The 22,468-nt window shown below is 35.5% G+C and overlaps 1 protein-coding gene across 1 annotated transcript in view; it reads right to left on the minus strand.

The window, feature by feature from the left end:
• MALRD1 (MAM and LDL receptor class A domain containing 1) overlaps positions 1–22,468 on the minus strand; it is a 600,449-nt gene that overhangs the window by 171,692 nt on the left and 406,289 nt on the right. The window contains exon 30 of the mRNA XM_059909182.1: positions 3,683–3,811. Within this exon, the coding sequence (XP_059765165.1) occupies positions 3,683–3,811 (129 nt within the window). The remainder of the gene's footprint in view (positions 1–3,682; positions 3,812–22,468) is intronic.

The following is a 22,468-nucleotide window of genomic DNA, read 5'->3' on the forward strand; positions in this document are numbered from 1 at the left end:
AAAGCACTCTGTATGTTATTATATGTACTATATAGATAAGGAAATAGAGCCTCTGAAAATTTAAATAATTGCCCAACAAATGATGGTCAAAGTCAAAACGAAGACTTCAGTTTAATAACCCAAAGGTCAATTGTTTCCTTATATTTCCCCAAAGGTCACTTTGAAAATGTTGAAATTTATTTCATTATCCACAATAGATTCTCTGCCTGCAGGAATCCAGTCCTGATGCCTCCAATATATCCAAAAGACCATCAATATAAAATATTGATGGAGTCAATTTGCAGCATCAATAAGTCACCTGTATATCTCTGTGTGCTGTGCAATGTTCCTGTTGGAGATGAACAAAATCTATCAAGAAGTTTTAAGAAAAGTGATTATTTCATTTGTCAACATATTGCTTTTATTTTAATAAATTCAAATACTTCTTGCAGTTGTCCATCAAAGTCATGGGTAACACGAACAGACATGGATATGTAACTGACTTCAGTTTCTGATAATCAAAACTGCCTTTGTGTGTTTTATGTCAATACCTCAAATAGCTGTGGGGAAAAATAAAAATCATATAAGGTACTCTGAGAAGAAAAATGAGTGAAGCAAAAAGAACATGGGCAGCATTCACATTTGAAAAACCAAAACACCTGTAACTCTTTCTGATGTTTTTAGGTCTATTTTTATATTTCATATACAGATGTACATACACACACACTTATTTTTCTTCATATGTACTCCCCACATAAGCTGTGATAACCTTATTCCTGATAGCACTTGTTACACTTAAAAAATAATCAGGAATCTTTTCATTTACTAACTACCTTTTCAAAAAGCAAAGAACATTATATTTAATACACTTTTCCCTCTAGTTTTTTTTTTTCCACAGTAGAAAGTGAATTTCTGAAGCCTAACACAATGTGTTGTTCATTTTTATACACCCAATGTTTAGAAAGTTGTTCCTAGCCCTACTAGGAATAGGAATAAATGGAAGAGTATAATTTTTATATAAACATTTTCAATATATGTACATTTTTACATGAGAGGAAGATATTTACTGTCTGTAATAAGTTTTCTACATGCATGTGATAGCTGTCCTTCTCACCCCACTGGATTATGTATGTCAATGCCATCATATTCAAATTATTTTTTCTTTAGAACCTTCATAAATCTGGCCAACTTTCTAATGCTTTACTGGTGATTATTAAATGCTCTATTTGTTATGTCTTGTGGGGAAAATGGTGATTTCAAAATGCTTCAGAGCATTGTTTTAGAACTCTACTGAAATCAATTCCTAACAGTCAATATAAAAATATGTATATTTTTGGTGCACCTAAAAGAAGCTAGAAATAACACTAGAAAGTATTATTTAATGTATTATAAATTTCATTTGAGAATATATATATTATAAAGGAAATAAATATTTTATGAAATTAAGATTATAATACTGTAGTATTCATAATACAGTTAAAAAAAGTGCCAGTCATTTTCACTTTCTTTTATGCTTGACTTAAAATTAAAAGAGGGGATGAATGTTGAGGATAATACGTTAAGTAAAATAAGCCGGTCACAAAAAGGCAAACACTGTGATTCCACTTACATGAGGCACCTAGACTTGTCAAATGCATAGAAACAGAAAGTAGAATGGTGGTTGTCAGGGGCTGGGGGATGGGGAGAATGGAGGGTTCTTGTTTAATTGGTACAGAGTTTCAATTTTTCAAGATAAAAAAAGTTCTGGATATGGGTTCTGGATGCCCTCTAAGGGAAAAACCTTTCTGATGACACTCATGCAAGCTGGCATCAGTGTGACGCTGTGGTGTTGGCTGCACAACGATGCAAATATACTTAATGCCACTGAGCTGCACAGTTACAAAGGTTAGAATAGTAAATTTTATGTTATGTATATTTTATGTATACTTTACCACAATTTAAAAAAAATAGCGAATGCAAGAAAGAGAAATGAACACTTCAGAAGCAAACATCCCGAGGAATAAAAATAATACTGAGCTAAAAATAAACATTTAAACGTGCCTTGTGTAGTACGCCTTCCCTGTGCATGTGTGATATTTTCCCACTGAGAAATGGAGTCTATTCCCTTCCTCTCTTTGAATCTACGCTAGACTTTGTTATTTGAATGACCATTAGGAAGAGCCAGGAGGGACATTCTGGAACTTCTGAGGCTAAGTCATACAAACTCTTTGCTATTTTTCCTCAGGCTCTTGGAACTTTCTGTGAATGAACAATGTTGCCTGCCACGTCAGTAAACAAAGGACACTGTAGCCGTCAGCCACAACCACTGCCCTGAGGGAACTCAGGGCAGAAACAACAGGATGCCATCAAGCCCTCAGTCATTGCAGCCACCCGCAACGGTGCACCCTGAGGGGACTTAGGATGGGAAAACCCTGGATGCTGGCCCTAGATAGCTAAGGTGTATAGCAAAGGAATGACTTCACTGAGCACAGGTTCTTGCATCTTCCCAAACACAGAAAAGCACTGAACTCCTTAACTTGAGATATCTGGTTTTCTTTAATTAACAGTAATCTTTTGATGTTTGGGCTCCCTGGTCTTTGCTGCAAAACTCCTGTATATCCTGGCTCCCCTCCCCTACCTCTTGGGAGCACTCCCTCAGCGGGATCTGAGAGGCTGCCTCCTGGGCTTAAGTCCTCAGAAAGTCTGCCAATAAAACATACTTCTTAACTTTTACGTTGTGCATTCTTTTACAGGTGACACATGGTAAAAGCCAATCCCATGTAAGATGTCTGACTAACCTGTGATAGCCCAAGCCACAGGGATTGCCCTGGAGGTTGATTTCATGTTGATCCAGACAGAGGAACCAAAGAGTACACATGTGCCAAACATGTAGGGGATAAAGGCATCTTGGAAGTGATCCTCCAGGTCCAGCTGTACCAGTTTGAGCCATGTGGATCAGAGACAAGCTGCCTAGCCGATTTCTTCCTGAATGAATGATCCACAAAATTGCAAGCAAAATGAAACTTGTTTAGGCCACTAACTCTTAGGGTAGTTTGTTATGCTGCAAACATTAACGGCAACAGGCAGCCTGTATGGTATCAAGATTCCATATGAATGCTCATCAGTACGATATATGAAAAAAAATTCTTTGGATTTAAATATGTGTTCATATTTAAAAATTACACACTTGGCTTTATACATGAATTTTAAAATCATTTGAATCAAAGTTTGAACAAAAAAACCAAAGTGGTTCTTGTATTCCTCTTTTTCCAGGGCAATGTAATTATTAAAATTAATCATTAAACTAGTATTTATTCAAAGTGTTCTTTTTTCACCTCATCTATAAAATCAGTTATTTTTGGGGGAAAAAGGAATGGAATCAGTAATGAGAACTGATGAAGAAATGTAGGCTCTGCTAGTTCAGTTTCTGCCAATTTTAACCCTGACTCTGCACACGGTTCTATATAATGACATGATGGGAAATTTTGGTAACATGATTTGCTATACATTTGTTGCAGTTTTTAGTCTGGGGGTAAAAAGGATGGAAGGGCTGCCATTTAAATATTGGCATAGAGAAGTTGGAAAAATGTTTTGTCTATTCTAAATCTACTCTGGTGCATGAAAAGAACATTTCTTCTCAGTCATCAATGCCAGTAAGTTACTCTGCTAATAAAGTGAAAATCTGTGCTGAACTCGCAGCGTTACAACAGACAAATACACTTACCACAGTGAGCTTCATCAGACCTATCAGAGCAGTCGGGTTGATAGTCACAGACCTGGTGGGATGCAATACACTTCTTGTTGTGGCACAAGAAATCAGTGGCTTCTGGGCAAATCTCAGAAGTCTCTCCCACTGTGGGGAAAACAAAATAACAAACACAAACATCATTTGGTGATACCGGCATCAAATTTGAATACTCCTTTTAGTTCCCACACTATTAGATAAGTTAAAGATTTTAATTGTTGTCCAAGGTAGACTTGTAGACAACTCCCCATCTCAGTCCCACCTGGAACTGTTCAGCAAGTAACATAGATTGTACTTCCAAAATATCTTTTAATCAGTCAAGGGCTGACCATAAACCCAAACTCCCAATCAAGGCATTAAAAATAGTTTGGTTTTTGGCTCCAGCTTAGTTTTCCAGGCTCATTTTCTGCAACTCTTCTCTTAAGCACCTGCAGGTAAACTATATCCTAGGACTGAGGGCTTCACAAATATGCCACTTGGTCTGCATTTTGCCACGTGTTCACAAATGCTGCTTCCTTTACCTGTACTGACCATTCATTCCCACTTGTGGTCTTGGTGGTCTGTTCAACCTTAGGACTCAAGGAAACAACTTCTCTCTCTACCCTTGTCTTGCCTTTCTCTTTGCCATCCAAGCCTCTGGTCGGACACTCCCTATTTCATGCTGTCTAAGGATACTTTTATTCCTATATTAAATGCTTACCACCTCGTATAAGAGCTGTTTACACTTCTGTCTGTCCTCCCAGACTCTAAGCTCCTTCAACACAGGAGTTTTTGCTGTGTTTTCTTGGGCCTAACACAGCACCTAATAATACAATTTGTGCTTTATAAATGCTGGTTACAATAACTGAAGGCATAATGGTTTCATCTAAAGGGGGCTTAGAAAAGCAAATTGACATAGAATTTTCAAAGCAATTCACATGTTGGCATATCATTTCAACTGATATGAAGTCTAATCATTTCAACTGATATGAAGTCTAATGATAATATTTTATAGCTTCAAAGTGATATACATTAAAGGTCTGAAACTATCTTTATCAAATTCAACAAATTAAATAAAGCTCAGCAATTCCTTTGTTACATAGATTAGTATGGGTTCAGGATAGGGTGTCTGCAGTGCGGGCAGGTTACTCAAGGTTAGGGAGTATTTTCATGAAGGAAAATAGTAAAACTCTACAGATTTCATAAAAGTGCATTTCTATAGTCTTTCCATAGTCATCCCCATAATGCAATAGCTAAAACCTCAATAATTTCCAGAAATAATTTACCAGTAAAATGTAGTCTAAATACGAAGATTGAGAGAGGGCATCTAAAAGAACAGCCAATATTTATTAGATCGTGGGTATCAGTAAGGTGAAGAATTAAAGGTCGTGTTCTTTGAGTGATTTAGAAACTTTGCCACATAATTTTAATTAACACTAGTGAGAATTTACAGTTAACCCAGAGAACTATGTGGACATTGTTTAGTATGCAAGTCTATGCATTGGAGATTATTTTATTTTTCTATGCCATAGGCTGTGGAGTCATAAAATTACTCCACAGAGGATATGGGTTTTGACTTATAATCTAAATAATTGGTTCTTTAGTTTAAAAAAAAATGACTGAAATAGACTCCATCTCTAAATGAGGATTATTACCTTAACAATATAGAATAGAAAAACCATGAAGAGGAATCAAGTCAATGCTTTGAATTATAGTAAACTGAGCATAAACCAGAGTATCTATGGTATATGGGTTGCACGAATTAAAAATAAAAAGAGACTGCAATTCTAAGAAAAGTAGATCTTCTTTAAGACAATAATATAGTCAGTCAGACTGCTGTTAGCAAAAACAGCATGGTAAATAGAAGAGGAACATTATTTTAGTGAGAATGTCTTGCATGTGTTTAGCCATTTTCAATTTTGTCATTTAGCCAAAATGATAAAAGTAGTACCTATTAACCTGGTCAACAAATATATGAAATGAAAGATAATCTAACACATACTATAGTTAATGATATGAGAATGGAAAGAGCATTGGTGCTCATAAGCGAGTTGAAGATGACCTGGCTGGCAGAATACGGCACATGAAACAGACTAAATATTTATTTTAGCTTAAAAAATAAAGGTTGACAGAGTCCAAAAGACCTAAAACTAAAACATGATAAATGGAAAAATCCTGGGAAGAAGAAACTGTCTGCAAAATAATGTAGCCATAAGAATCGAATATTTAATCCACTAAAAGCACGAGGAACATATAGGACTAATCCACTGTGGATTTGAATACACTGTCCCCAAAGTTAAAGTGACGTCAGTTGAAAACTCACATTATTCTTCTTTGAAATAGAAGTTACAGTAAAGAAATCCTTGCTCATATAAATTTGTTTTTGGATTAAAACAGCTTTGTGCACAGGATTCATTACATAGAATTAGATATATTCATTTTACAGATTATATTTGTGGGTACACACTAGTTTTATCATCTCCTTCAAGTGATGATATTCAGTATGCTCTGGGATTTCAGACAGTAAATTTCCCGTGGGCACACATTTTTGGCACCTTTATTTCTCATGCAGAATATTACCACATGAAGGACATAAAAGACGTGATAGCAATGGCCAGACTCCCCCTCACTGAAGACCATGTTATTCAGGCTCCTTAGGCTGAAGGAGACTGAATAACCATGACCATGTCATGTCTCCTTAGGCTTCTCTTCACTGTGACAGTTTCTCAGATTTTCCTTGTTTTTGATAACTTTTACAATTTGGACAGTACTGGTCAAGTATTTTGTAGGATTTCTATTGGAATTTGATTTCCCCCCTATAATTTAGGTAGGATTATGGATGTAGGGGAGGAAGACTACAGAAGTAAAGTGTTATTTTCATCACATCATGACCAGGGCACATACTATGACACAACTTGTCACTGTTCATGTTGACCTTGTCTACCTGGCTGATGTAGTTCTTGTCATATTTCTCCACTTTAAAGTTACTTTCTTTTTTCTATCTCTTTAAATACAATATTTCTTTGGAAGGAAGTCACTGTGTGCAGGCCACATACTGGAGTGGAGATCTATGCTTCCCTCCTTGAGGGTAGAGAATCTACATAAATTAGTGTTCTTACATATGGGAGATTGGTCTTTTCTCTCCCATTTATATATTTATTTAGTAATTTATATCAATATGGACTCAAGGATATTTATTATACAATTTGAGTCATAATACAATGCTACTTTATTTTTTTATTGCTCAAATTGGCAAAGGGGAGCTCTTTCAGTTGGCTTCTATGTCCCTTTGACATACTACCATCAATGTAGCCTTTTTTTTTTTTTTGCACACTGCTTTCTGTTCTAACACCATAAGTTGCTTCAGCCTTACCTTGTATTTTTCCCAGCCCAGTCCTAGAATCAGCCATCAGTCATTTCTCTGAGCAGCCCTGGTTCCTTTTATTGGAGAATGCTGTCGAAAACCAAAATCTGGGTACTAGGTTGCCCCCTGCTACTGGGATGTCATTGTTTCTATGCTATGATAACTTGAGGAGTCATGTCATTTTTAAATTACAGAAAATGATCAATTTTATTTCTTCAAGTACTATCTTTCCCTAAGTCTCTGTTTTCTATTTCTGGAACTTTCTTTTTTTTTTTTTTTAACATCTTTATTGGAGTATAATTGCTTTACAATGGTGTGTTACTTTCTGCTTTATAACAAAGTGAATCAGCTATACATATATATATATCCCCATATTTCCTCCCTCTTGCATCTCCCTCCCACCCTCCCTACCCCACCCCTCTAGGTGGTCACAAAGCACCGAGCTGATCTCCCTGTGCTATGTGGCTGCTATTATAAGTGTTAGATTCACTTAGTCTATCTTCAATGTCTCAATTTCTGTTCATATTTTTTTTTCTCTTTACCTTGCTGTGTTGCATTTTGGTGAGTAAGCTCACACTTATTTGATGATTTATCCTCCAGCTGTGCCTCTAATCTGTTTAACTTTTCCATTGATATTTATTTCAGTTATAATTTCTGGAAGTGAAATTTATTTTATTTAGTATCCTGCCTATTTTATTTTATGCTTTCCTTTTTCTGTATTATGATCCCGATAGCATGTGGTCCTAACAGCATAAATTTACACTGGCTTCATGCATTATCCTTGAAGTTTCAGTGGTTCTAGAAATTTTAATATTAATGTGTTATTTTTTTTTTATGTTAAATTAGATGTAAATTTTATTCACTGTTTATTTATCTGTTTATTATAATAACTGGTGTAGCACATTACAGGTGATAAGTACATCATAAATAATTTCTTTTTTTTTTTTTTAAACATCTTTATTGAAGTATAATTGCCTTACAATGGTGTGTTAGCTTCTGCTTTATAACAAAGTGAATCAGTTATACATATACAATATGTTCCCATTTCTCTTCCCTCTTGCATCTCCCTCCCTCCCACCCTCCCCATCCCACCCCTCTAGGTGGTCACAAAGCACAGAGCTGATCTCCCTGTGCTATGCAGCTGCTTCCACTAGCTATCTATTTTATGTTTGGTAGTGTATATATGTCCATGACACTCTCTCACTTTGTCACATCTCACCCCTCCCCCTCCCCATATCCTCAAGTCCATTCTCTAGTAGGTCTGTGTTATTTTTGAGTTCTCATTTGCACAGCATGTACTATCCTATATGTGGTATGGCACAAGTTTTAGGGTTTTGGTTTCATGTTGGTAGCTCCTGTTCTGTTTATCTATTTTTCTTTAATTTTTTCCAAGTCCCTGGACAGACAACAAATTTCTCTGGGCTTTCTCTGGAAAGGACCAGGCTTTATGCAAGGGTACATGTCTAGCTCTCCTATTCTGATATAGGGTTAAAACTTCCAGTCTCCAGATACCATTTACTATGTCCAGGTTCCCAAGTCCTTTAAGCCACTGGGAAGTTAGCTTCCATCTATGATCTATGTTTGAGTCCCCCTTTGGTTCTGGAACTGGTATATTTTCTTTTCTTTTTCAAATTTCAGTTTGGAGTATTAATAAGTGCTTTTTAAAGATATTTTTATATGTTTGTAGTGAGTGGGAAGCACATCCTATGATATGATTTTGTTAATTTTTCTGTAGTCTAATTTTCAATATAAATTTAATATTTAAAAACTGTTAAAACCTTATATCATGAATTCTAAAAATAATCTCAAGAAAGTCCCATAAAACAATTTTCTCCAAATCATGCTCCTTATTATAAAAAGAAACCCTCTGAAATTGGCATATATCATTTTCTTTATCTTGTGTTCCTATAAAGGTAAACATATATGAACATTTGAGTGCGTTCATTGAAATAGAAACATAAAGATATATTTGTAGTGGCTAGAAGAGGGAACTTTTTCATAAACATAGTTTCTTTCTGTTTGTTAATATATACATTTTCCTCATCATTTGTCTGTTTTAACTTGTTAAATTATCTTTGGATAGTCTTTATTGTAGGTATGCTTCAAAAGTTTTATCATTCTAAGTAAAAGTTTCCCTCTAGTTAAAGCTGGTAATACTGGACAGTAATATTGATTGATTGCTAGTGGAAAGTCAAAATATGTGTGGCCAATGTATTGATCTGAACCTCCATTCTCATGAAAGCTCTGTAACCTTAGGTAACTCATTTACTATCAATCTCTAAATGAAAACAATGGTAATCACTCTCTCATACAAAGTACTATACCTTTAAATCTAGTGACATCATCCATTTAGTATCTTTACTTATTCATCCTAGAAACATATATTGAACAGTTGTCAGACACCATGGTGGATAGTTCTTACCATCAAAGAATTTATAATCTGGTAGTGAAAACTTATGTGTAAAACAGGCTGTTTAGTGCTGTAATGGAAGATATTTAATGGCTTGCTGTCAGAGGACAACAAAATGTAGCCCTAGTTTGCACTGGTATGTTAATAAATATTTAATACATTTATTCAGTGCTGACCTTTCAAAATGCATATCATGTCAGCTTGTCATGTAGCCAATTAGAAAAAGAGGCCAGACCACTCAACTGAGAAGAAGCAGGTCCTTTATAAAACTCCATTCATTTCAGTTTCCTTATCAAGTACATTTGGCCACATGTTGCAAATACAGAAGATTCAATGTTATCTGAAGAATAACACTTGGGTGAAAAAAAAAAGGGGGGGGGGAATAGGCTCAAGAAAAAAATACTTTGGGAAAGATCACGCGCCTGAAATCTTCCTTCACAGATGAACTGCTTATTTCACCTGACGGCTCTCTTGTTCTAGAAATAGGATCAGGGGCAAGTTTGCAAATAAAAGGAAATCTCAACACTGCTGATGACTACATATCTCATGACCAGGATTTTTAAATGTCCAGAAAATAACAATAAATACCTTTCATATTTTCTATTCAGGGTGAGCGTTTAAATCTATCTTATGTTAGAAAAATTGCTAGGTTTCAAGAAGGTCACTGCACATATCAGACAACTGAGAGCAACACATCTGAATGTGTAACCTCTGTGAGCTCAGTGACAGCAAAGTACAGTTTGTGCCAAAATTATCAGAACTGTTATCAGAGTTACTGGACCATGTCTTAGAGGATAGCAAGAGCTTAGGAAAATATAAAAAATACAAATCCACTTGTGCTACACAGAGGCAAGGTGTATACAAAGTGGAAAATATCTTAAAGATCAACTTTTCAGCTTTTTAAGCAAAAAGGTGACTTTATAAACTGATTCTATATTTGTTTGAAAGAAAATTATATATGTCAACCTCTCTTTTCAGACATGCAACTCAGATTTTTATCTTTAGCTTTTTTTAGATCTGGATATATTTTAAGTATCTAGTTTTCTAAATCATTAATTTAAAGGTTTAGACAAAAAACCTTTTTAGAAGGTTTACAATGAAGGAAAAGGAAATAATAAGAAAATAAAGCAAAATCAACAAAACTCAGAAGTGATGTATTTGACAATGACCAGTATGCTTTTCCGCTTTAGGAAGCACTTTTAGTGGGTTAGTGATTCAAAAGTCCTCATCCACCCCTCATCCCTTTTCAGGTCCTAATGCTCCATTAAAAGAACGCTTGCTTCGTTTTCTGGTAATTTCCTAACTACCATTTTAAGAGAAATGTTGACCCTTTCCATTCTGGATTTTACTTCTGCATCTGATATACCAAAAATGTCTTCCTTTCTGTGACCCTCAATTCCTTTAGCTCCTGGCCACCATATTCCTACTACTCCATCACATCTTAACCCTCCTTCTCTCTCTTGGCTCTTTTTCCGGTTCAGGTCTTTAATGCCAATGCAGCAAATTGTGACCCTTTGTTCTTCTTTGGGCATCACATTTACCGTCATGATTTTACCTGACATCTGGGGGTTGATGACCTGATATCTACAACCCAATCTGTCCCTTTTCCTGAGTTTAGTCACTTACGATACATTTCCTGCTGGATTTCTCTATAACATATCAGACACACTAAACGTGACCAAAAAATGCACTTTCTTCTCTCTTTTTGCCTCCTACTTTATCTTTCTCTATTTCTTGACTCACACTAAACCTCACAATGCCCATCTGTGGATGGTCCACAGAAGCATAACATCTTTTCTCACCTACTTTGGTCCTGACTCTTGTTTTTACGCCTTCATCCTGTCTCATCCGTGGGGTGGAGATGGCTGGCTGTTTACAACATACACCTTCAAATTTCTACAGCAGATGGTTGTTGCTGGGTAGCAGCTGCTCAGCCAGGCACTTGACTTCTCAACACCGTGTGCAACCAGGTGGGGCCACAAGGGTGAGTTCTAGCCAGTGGAGTGTGAGTGGGGGTGATAGTCACCACTTCCAGGCAAAGCCACACAAACTTCCACGCACAGCTCGTCACGTTCTTTTCCTCTCTCGGCTGGATAGAAACAATGTGATGTTCACTAGGGTGGACCTTGAAGGTCAGAGACTAAAGACCGGCCTGGGTCCTTGAATAAATGCATGAGAAGAGTGGTCCACCTAATCTGTTCACCTAACTACTGCAAGCTGAATAAGAAATGAACTTGAACTGTGATCTAGCTGTAGCCTCCCCTACTATAACTTGTATACAATGAGGATGATTCTGTTGATGAATATGGTGGCTCTGACTCTTAAGGAGACTAGATTGCATGTCTCATCCTGTTTAAGCACATTACATATATAAACTCATTTAATTCCGAAGATAGCTCCACGAAGCAGGTACTATAATTTTCTGTCTTATTAAAATTACTGAAGGTCACACAACTACTTCATAGCAAAGCCAGAATTCATGCTTTGACTACAGCCTTTACTCAACCAATAAACCCCATTCCTCCTCTCATCCTGCGCAAATATCCAATCCCATAAGCCATAAGTTAAGTGTTACTCTTTCCAAGTCCCATTTATCCATCCAGCTCTGTTGGTGCTCTGGATAATATCAACTATAGCACGTGGTATTGAAATACAGTACACTGATACATTTCCTGTTGGATTTATCCACTATACAACAGAAAACTAGACATGTTTCTTCTGGAAAAAAACGGAAAGAATCCTTAAAGGAAGGAACTATACTGTATTCATTACTACATCCCTAAACCATAGCACAGATCCCAGGGACCTTTTGGTGATTAAGTAACATTTGCTGAACTGTGTTTAATTTGTAAAATTGTCTGGACTTTACCACTACAATCAGAATAGGTGGTTAATTAAACATAAAATAAATTCTAAACATGCTATGAGTACTAAGGACTAAGAATTACATTTAATGAATTTAAACTATATTGGGCAAAATCATTCCTATAGAACTTCACAGTTAAAAATGGTTACAAGAAAACTGTCAACTCTTGAAAACTGTTTAGAGGATAAATAGGTTGCAGGATAATTATTGTCACTGCCTAAGATAATTTCTGAGATGTAATATATACTGTGAGCTTGATAGTCTATATAAGCACAGGTAATGATGCAATTTATTGCTTTCTACAGAGACAAGTAGGCCCACGGTGTGTGATGACACAAGACAGAAAGCAAAGATAATCTAAAGAGAAGCGAGGCACAGGAACCTGGAGTATGGAGACAATAAATACTCTTCGTGAGGAAGACGACTTTGGTGTGAGACATAAAATTGTAAGGAAAGAAAAAAACTCACTCAAGGAAATTGTAATCATCATTCACAAGTGGCCCTTTATTAAGGATGTCTGTTTACATGCTGGATTCCAACTCTAACTTGAAGAAGACCCATAATGGATGGACTATGTCATCTGTTTAGACCTAATTAAAATTTTCTAATTGCTGTATTAAGAGGGGAGTACACACTTTGCTCAAGTTTATCTCCATTCCACTGGAGATGAGGTGTAAGAGGAAATTTGCACATCAAAGCACCAATGTCATATATATCTGATAGAAAATGGCACAGGAGGCAAATGCAATTGCTTGTTTAGCTTTTGTCTCAGAATACTATTTTTTTTCCCTTGCTCAGGTAACTTTTGCATAGAAATTATACAGAAGTACTTGCTGATTTGCTCGAAATATTAATACATAGTAGGGATACAAGCTTATTTAAATATATTTTATAATAAATAGTTGATTCATTTTGACCAAATTGAAAACAACTATTTTTACACATCTTACTACCCAAGTCAGTAATTATCATGTGTGTTTGCTTCATGTTCTCCTACACCTACTATGGAGTGACAGAATAATCATTAAATTGAGAGGCAATAAGCTGTATTTCTGTTCCCACAGTGTCAAACCTCCAAGTAACCTGGAATGAAATCATTCAAACACTCTGGATCCCTAAGGTCTTTCCACTCTAAAGTTCTAGGGGTTTTGGGCCTCCCTGGTGGCGCAGTGGTTGAGAATCTGCCTGCCAATTCAGGGGACACGGGTTCGAGCCCTGGTCTGGGAAGGTCCCACATGCCACGGAGCAACTAGGCCCGTGAGCCACAACTACTGAGCCTGCGCGTCTGGAGCCTGTGCTCCGCAACAAGAGAGGCCGCGACAGTGAGGCCCGCACACCGCGATGAAGAGTGGCCCCCACTTGCCGCAACTAGAGAAAGCCCTTGCACAGAAACGAAGACCCAACACAGCCAAAAATAAGTAAATAAATAAATTAAAGTTCTAGGGGTTTTGAATACTATCTCAAAGACACTTTCTTAGTTAATTCACTAGAAATTCTCTGGTTGCTTTTTAAAAATATAAATGCAAGTACAAAAATGCTGTAACAAGTAATCTAAGATTATTATTTTCAGCCATCCAAAAGCACATTTCTCTTACGAGCTAAAATGTAAGATGAAAATTCCATTAAAATTGTTGGGCATTAAACAGTTAAAAGTTACTCATGTAGAATGTCTCAGCTATAGGCTGCCCCACTCCAATAACTATACTTCCACTAGAATGAAGAAATCAAGAGTTGTATAAAGCCCAAGAGTTTACCAGCATTGATCCTACATAAATAAAATGTGGGAATAACTGGAAAAAACCAAAACACTAACATTTTTACATATAAAATACATAAAAATAATTAGGCAAAAAACTTAGTTTAAGGAGATGGAGAATGTGGAAGTCTGTGTTGAAATGTAGAGACATATTTCTGAAGTGTACATACCTCCCAAGAGCAGATTATGAATCATCTGTGTTTAATGTGTGAGAATATATCACATGGATATAAAACATGAATAGTTAGGGTCTTATAAAATATGTTATAGACTGATGTTCAGAATAAACACAAGGTGAATGAGCTTCCTGGTTCAAGGTGATGACGCAGGCTATGGCAATAGGTCCACCTTTAACATGCATGGGATCTGCAGTGGACACCCCAGTCTGTAGGTACAATCCCATCTTCATCTCCATGGTCATCTCGTAGCTAACCTTGCAGCTCAGGGTATGCGTACCAGCAGTGCAGTCCCTCCATGAGAAGACAGAACTGGGGAAGAGGTGAGGAAAGACCCCTGAAGCCAGCTTGGAGCTGCATGATCAGAGTAATCTGAGATTTAGAACCGGGAACATAGGCTCTGAGTGGGCATGTCCTTTTAGCTCTCAACAGACTCCTTGCCAAATGGGGCGGGGTGTGGCGTGAGGAAGAACAGAAAAGAGCCAGCTAATGTTCATCACCCAGAATCTCAGTGTGGTGTTACATAGCTGATTGATCAAAGGAGAGATAACTGATTAAAGATAAGCCAACAGGATTATTGCATTTGGGATTGAATGTTGTACCAAGACACACAGAAATAGCAGTTCTGGGGGGCACAGGTGTCTAATGGGTACTTCACTGGAGCAACTTTCCATGAGCCCCTGTTACTTAGGTCCTTGGAGCTTATTCTTTTCAAGGATGGCTTACACAATTGTTTCTTCAATTCTCTGATCCATCCCAGAATCTTTAGAAAAAATGACCTCGATTTATTTGATTGGTAAAATTGGTTTCTAGTACGTGCACTAAAAAAGGATATAAACTGTTAGTTGCATCTATTATTACCTTATCTTGGTCCTACTTTAGGAGTGCTGCAACAATAATCAATGATATGTGTAATAAAGGAAAACAATACCACTTCAAGGAAATATACGGCCTCCTAAAAATATAAGATTCTAGAACCTCGTTGATATTGATACCATTAATGAGTTTTAATGAAGAATAAGAGATTTTGAAGTGCTGAGCAATCTGATTCAGACTTCTGAATTAGTTTGTCTTGTCTATTATTTGTATAGTAAGGTCACTGCAGGACACTGTTAAATAGTTTTCAACTTACATGCAAATTCCACCCTCAAACTGTGATCAAGTTATGTTTTTCTGCATAAAACGAATACAAGTAAGTCTAATCACCGCATAATATTATCTTTGACCCTTTCCTTTGAACTCTGCCATATATGTGAGATGTATAAAAATTTAATTTGCACTGTATTTTTGACATAATATTTCATTCAAATCTTCAGAATTTAATAAGTTTACTGTGGACTAAAGAAAAATATTTTGATGCACTTTTTAATTGTTTACAAAGAGTTTAGCCACAACAAAGAAATTTTACGATATTTTTTAACAAAATCTTAAAATCTCCCTGAGTAATATCTCTACCAGTTGTGTCATTTGGCTAAAGTAATTAATCTCTCTGAGGCTCAGATTCCTCATCTGACAAATGGAGATACTGAAGTTACAACATGAATAACAGAGGTGTATGAACATTAAATGAGATCATGTATGCAAAGTTTTCAGTACATGCTTGACATTTAGTAATTAGTTATTTAATGTTACTTTTTCCAAATTTTTTCTTGATTCTTGAGAACCTGCCCTCTCAGAACCTTAGTTTCTTTATCTATAAAGTGGGTTCTTATAAGATTTAGTGAAAGGACTTCCCTGGTGGCACAGTGGTTAAGAATCCGCCTGCCAATGCAGGGGACACAGGTTTGAGCCCTGGTCCGGAAAGATCCCACATGTCGCAGAGCAACTAAGCCCGTGCACCACAACTACTGAGCCTGCGTGCCACAACTACTGAAACCTGCGCGCCTAGAGCCCGTGCTCCGCAACAAGAGAAGCCACCGCAATGAGAAGCCCACGCACTGCAACGAAGAGTAGCCTCTGCTCGCTGCAACTAGAGAAAGCTCGCGTGCAGCAACGAAGACCCAATGCAGCCAAAAATAAAAATAAATAAGTAAATAAATAAATTTATATGTTAAAAAACCAAGATTTAGTGAAGGTAAAGCATATAAAGCTGGTAAAACTGTCCTTGATTTAGAGATATTAAAAGTTCTAATTATTTTTGTAGTCATCCTAGGTCAGCATTCTCTCTACAACAAAACGCTTCCTTGAGAAATCATTAATAACATTTTACACTATCATTTACTTTCTAAATAGTGTTAGAAAATGCTATCAGTATTAAGAGATATTAATTTTTCACTTACAATGGATTGGGTACTGGTTTAATCACTTTGCAAGGATTAAATCAGTAGATTTCCACAATAATTCAATTGTATAGAAAAGGCATAGAGTCGTGAAGTAACTTGTCCCAGGTCACACACCTGAGAAACAGTGAAGTTAAAATTCAAACTGAGCTAATGATTCCAATGCCTATCATGTTATATAACCTCTAAGCTATTGCTTTTCCAATCAAAATGGTGATGAAAGAATATAATTTAAATTGCATATTCCATGATTTTAAGGAAATTTGAAAATGTTTAAAAGTATTTAAAAATACAGGATTTCTTGGAATATGAGATAATTCTTAGACTAGAAACTCCTGGAAGCTCACTTGATCCACTGTCAAATTCAACATAATATTTAAATTGCTTAATATGTTGCATAAGTTATTTTAAAGATAAACTCACCAAATAGTACATTATGTCCAAAAGAATAAAGCAGGACTTGACATCTTGAGAAAAGATGTACATTTTAAATAGCTAAACATTAAAAAATGATATATTTTCCATAAAATACATTATAAAACACTGCAAAATACCTTTGTGTTAGTAATGTATTTTACATTTACATTTTAAAATATTTTAAATAATATTGATAGAAAATCTTTTTTTCACTTCCTTTTTTTGGCAGTATGAGATTTTAGTCACTGTATTAAGGCCAACTGAGAGAAAATATCTACAATCTGTAATAAAATACTGAAATATATTTTCAAATGCAAGACTCTTCAAAGTCAGAAATGAAATGAATTCAGCCAACTGGAATTTCTATTGAAATCTGGAGATAACTTCACGGGCTAAGGACTACCCAGGGCAGGAGATTTATTGGAGGTTCCCACACAAAACTGGAATCAATAGGGTTTATATTTGCAGCTTTAGAGTAAATGAGAAATAAACCTGCCTCTCAGAAGTGGTGGAGATATAGATATACATGAATCACCTGAATATCTATCTCTCTATCTATCTATCCATCTCTATAGATATATACCTATAGGAGATCTCCCTCTCTCTCCCTCTCCCTCTCTCTCTCTCTCTCTCTATATATATATATATCTCCTGAATCTAGAATTTATACAGAATAACAAAAGGCTAACAGGAGCCAAGACACTCCTGAAAAAGAAAATCAAAATCAAGAAACTATATACTTCAGATAACAAAACTTATTTAAACATTATAATAAATAAGAGGTGTGGAATAACAGAGATAGACTCATAGACCAGAGAACATAATAGAATACCTAGAATTGAACCCCATGTGTTTAGATATTTGATTTTTGGCAGACTTGGCATGCACATCAGAAGGGAAAGAATGGATCTATCATGTATAAGCAGTCTTCAGGCTAAGTTATGGGTGCATCAGAGAGTACATAAAAATTGTTGCAAGGGAGATAAAGGCATACAGTTTTAAGGAAATCAATTTCTAGATCTTCGTTTCCAAATATGAAGCTTCCTGAAATTGATGTGCCAAGAATGCACCTATGATCATCTTGGTTCTCCTTCACACACTCTTTCACAACCACACTCCATACTTTATAGAAGGTAGAGCTTTGCATCTTTCCCTCTATTTGACATTCAAAAGTATACATGGGCAAGTTGTGACAGTAGAAACATGATAATGTTTAGCTCATTTAAAGTCTCACTTCTTTTATTCCCTATTTTCAAAGAATGTTTCAGCCTGATGGAGTTTCATGAGATTGAAGGGAAAAAATATTAGCGTGAAACAATTTTATCATGCAATGCTATTTACTAACAATGCATTCATAACTAAAAATAAAGCTATATTTTAAAATGAATAAATCTGAATATATAAGTACAAATATAAATAACTTTGATATTTTTAAGCTCCCATCGAAGTGTGAAAGTTTGATACAAATTAGCATTGCTCACAGTGGAAGCTAGGGAAACATGCACATCCATAGAAAAATGACTGATGTACTGTGAATAGCCGGAAGTTAAATGTTCATTTCAGCATATCAGAAAGTTGATTCCCTGTAATGACATCACTGTGCTTCATGAATGAATGTGACGGCAGAAGCCATTGTTCAACAGAGTGCATCAAAAATCATGGCAGATTAAAATAATGCTATGCCTTAGACCAAAGAAAGGTATGTTACTACTGAGATTACAACAAGCAAAGAAGAGCTTGTTGAAATTTAGACACTTTTGCACAAGTATATTTGGAGTTACATTGGGAATAAGGTATTTTTATAAATGTTTATATATTTGTGTTTACATTTGTTTATTTTTTCTGATATAGCTGCTCAATGACTAAGCAGAAGGGTGCCCTTATTGCTCATATTCATTCCTTTACTCTTTTTAAAAGTATTTGCTTAAAATTCAACAGCAAAAAAACCACACAAATAACATGGACACAGGACTTGAAAGATATTCCTCCAAAAAAGATATACAAACGGCCAAGAAGGACTTGAAAAGATGCTCACCATCACTAATTCAAAGTAAGGAAATGCAAATCAAAACCAAAATGAGGTGTGACTTTACACCCATTAGGATGGCTACTATATTTTTTAAAACCCCCAAAACAAAAAACTCCAGAAAATAACAAGTTTTGTTGAGGATGTGGAGAAATTGGAATGCTTGTGTAGTGTTGGCAGGAATGTAAAATAGTGTAGTCGCCATAAATAATATTGAGTTGGTCCTCAAAAAATTAAAAATAGAATTACAATATGATCCAGCAATTCCACTTCTGAACATATACATAAAATAATTGAAAGCAGGAACAAGAACAGATATTTGTACACCCATGTTCATAGCGGCATTATTCACTATAGCCAAAAGGTGGAAGCAAATCAAGTGTCTATTTTTTTTTTTAAAGATTTTTTTGATGTGGACCACTTTTAAAGTCTTTATTAAATTTGTTACAATGTTGCTTCTGCTTTATGTTTTGCTTTTTTGGCCGTGAGGCATGTGGGATCTTAGCTCTCCCACCAGGGATCGAACCTGCACCCCCTGCATTAGAAGGCAAAGTCTTAACCACTGGACCGCCAGGGAAATCCCCCAAGTGTCTATTGGCAGATGAATGGATAAACAAAAAGTGGTATATACATATAATGGAATATTATTCAGCCTTAAAAAGGAGAGAAATTCTGATATATAGTACAACATGGATGAACTTGGAGGATATTATGCTAAGCAAAGTAAGCCAGTCACAAAAGAAAAAATACTCTTATGATTCCACTTGTATGAGGAAACTAGAGTAGTCAAATTCAGAGAGAAAGAAAGTAGAATGGTGCTTGCCAGGGGCTGAGGGTAGGGGGAAATGGGGAGTTATTGTTTAATGGGTACAGAGTTTCAGTTTTGCAAGATGAAAAGATTTCTTGGATGGATGTTGGTGATGGCTATACAACAATGTAAATATACTTAATGTTACTGAATTGTACACTTAAAAATGAGTAAGCTGGTCAATTTTATGTTCTGTGTATATTGCCACAATTTTTTTAAAAATTAAAAATATTTGCTGATTGTCTACTGATAGGCACTGTTCTAGAAGCAGGTATTATGGCAGAGGCTGACTTTATCCTCTGCTTAAATTTGGAAACATTTTTACTGACAAACAAGCTTTGGATTGCCAAAAACATTTAACCTTGATTTACATAAAATATAGGATATTGCCATTAAAATGGAAAATACTATTGTCTAGGATATTAAACTTTCATATTTAAAAAAGAGATATATAAGGAATAAGGTATAAATTAATATTCAGCAATTATTGCATCTAGAAGTGGGACAGCTGTCGGGAGGATGTGTATTTACACACTTACGTAAATTTTAAAAATATACTCAGGCTTATTATGATGAAAACCAGCTGGTTTGAAAATGAGAACTGTTTTGAATTTTGTCTAAAGCTTTTTCTGCACCTATTGAGATGATCATGTGATTTTTTTTTTCTTTTATTTGTTAATATGGTGTATCACATTGCTTGGTTCGTGATACTGAACCATCTTGGCATCACTGGAACGAATCCCACTCGATCATGGTGTATAATCCTTTTACTGTGTTGCTGAATTCAGTTTGCTAATATTTTGTTGAGGATTTTTGTGTCTATACTCATCAGTGATATTGGCCTGTAATTTTCTTTTTGTGTGATGTCTTTGTCTGGTTTTGGTATCAGGGTGATACTGGCTTCTTAAAATGAGTTTGAAAGCATTCCTTCCTCTTCAATTTTTTTTTGAATAGCTTGAGAAGAAAAGGTGTTATATCTTCTTAAAAGTTTGGTAGAATTCACCTGTGAAGCCATCTTTTCATGTACTTTTGTTGTTGTTGTTTTTTATTACTGATTCAACTTTATTACTGGTAACTGACCTATTCATATTTCCTTTTTCTTCCTGATTCAGTCTTGGGAGACTGTATGTTTTAAGGAATTTATCCATTTCTTCTAGGTTGTCCATTTCATTGGAGTTTAATTGTTCATAGTACTCTAACGATCATTTGTATTTCTATGGTGCTGGTTGTTAACTTCTCTTTCATTTCTGATTTTATTTTACTTATTTATTTTTTTAAATAAATAAATAAATTTATTTATTTTTGGCTGCGTTGGGTCTTCATTGCTGCATGTGGGCTTTCTCTAGTAGTGGCAAGCGGGGGCTACTCTGCAGTGTGCAGGCTTCTCATTGCGGTGGCTTCTCTTGTTGCGGAGCATGGACTCTAGGCGCACGGGCTTCAGTAGTTGCGGCATGCAGGCTCAGTAGCTGTGGCACACAGGCTTAGTTGCTCCGCAGCATGTGGGATCTTCCCAGACCAGGGCTGGAACCCGTGTCCCCTGCATTGGCAGGTGGATTCTTAACCACTGTGCCACCAGGGAAGTCCACATTTCTGATTTTATTAATTTGGGTGTTCTTTCTTTTTTCTTGATGAGTCTGGCTAAAGATTTAACAATTTTATTTGTCTTTTGAAAGAACCAGCTCTTTGTTTCACTGATCTTTTCTTTTTTTTTTTTTAGTTCCTATTTCATCTATTTCTGATCTCTATTATTTCTTTCTTTCTACTAACTTTAGGTTTTGTTTATTCTTCTTTTTCTAGTTCTCTTAGATGTATGGTTATATTGTTTACTTGAGAATTTTCTTGTTTCTTGAGGTAGGTCTGTATCGCTATAAATGTCCTTCCTGGAACTGCTTTTGCTGTGTCTCATAGATCCTGGATTGTTGTGTTTCCATTTTCATTTGTCTCCAGGTATTTTTTTTTTTAATTTCCTCTTTGATTTTTTCAGTGACCCATTGGTTGTTTAGTAACATGTAAAGTATGCTTGAATCATGTGGTGAATAAACTTATTTTATCACAAATAATTGACAAAGGTATATTAAAATTATTTGTTTCAAATTTCTCACATCTTTGAGTATATTATGTTTAAAAAGGAGCCACTAAATGGAAGAGTAAAAAGGATTACTAATAGTGTCTTTTTAAGTCTTGTTACATAAATCATTCTTGGATATTATTCCCACAAATTTATTACAATATACTGACTATATTGTAATAAATGCTTTTATAAGTCAAGTGGTTTCTAATTTGTCGCTTCCAAAAATTTGAACAGTGACTTCGTTTTCAGATGCTAGATCAAAAAATAATTTTTGATTATAAAATATTGTGATTTTTGACTTATATTTTTGGCAATCCAGTTCAAGCACTTGAAGGACGATGCTGTAACAAAATTCAGTCTTAACAAACATCACAATCTTATGTGAATAAGGTGTCTTAGCACTTATTTCAGTAAAAGCAAAAATTAGAAATAGAATTAAATTCTTTCTTATTCTAGGAATATTCATTCATAAATACATAAAATTGAGGTAACGAATGAGTCACAGTTTCATGTGTAGTGAAGAATCTCAAAAATACTTTAGCTAAAAAAGAAGCAAGTCACCAAAAATACATACAATTTTACAGTATGACTCTATTTACATAAAGTATGAAAC

The sequence above is a fragment of the Balaenoptera ricei genome, chromosome 2 (genome assembly GCF_028023285.1).
Source record: "Balaenoptera ricei isolate mBalRic1 chromosome 2, mBalRic1.hap2, whole genome shotgun sequence".
NCBI lineage: Eukaryota > Metazoa > Chordata > Mammalia > Artiodactyla > Balaenopteridae > Balaenoptera > Balaenoptera ricei.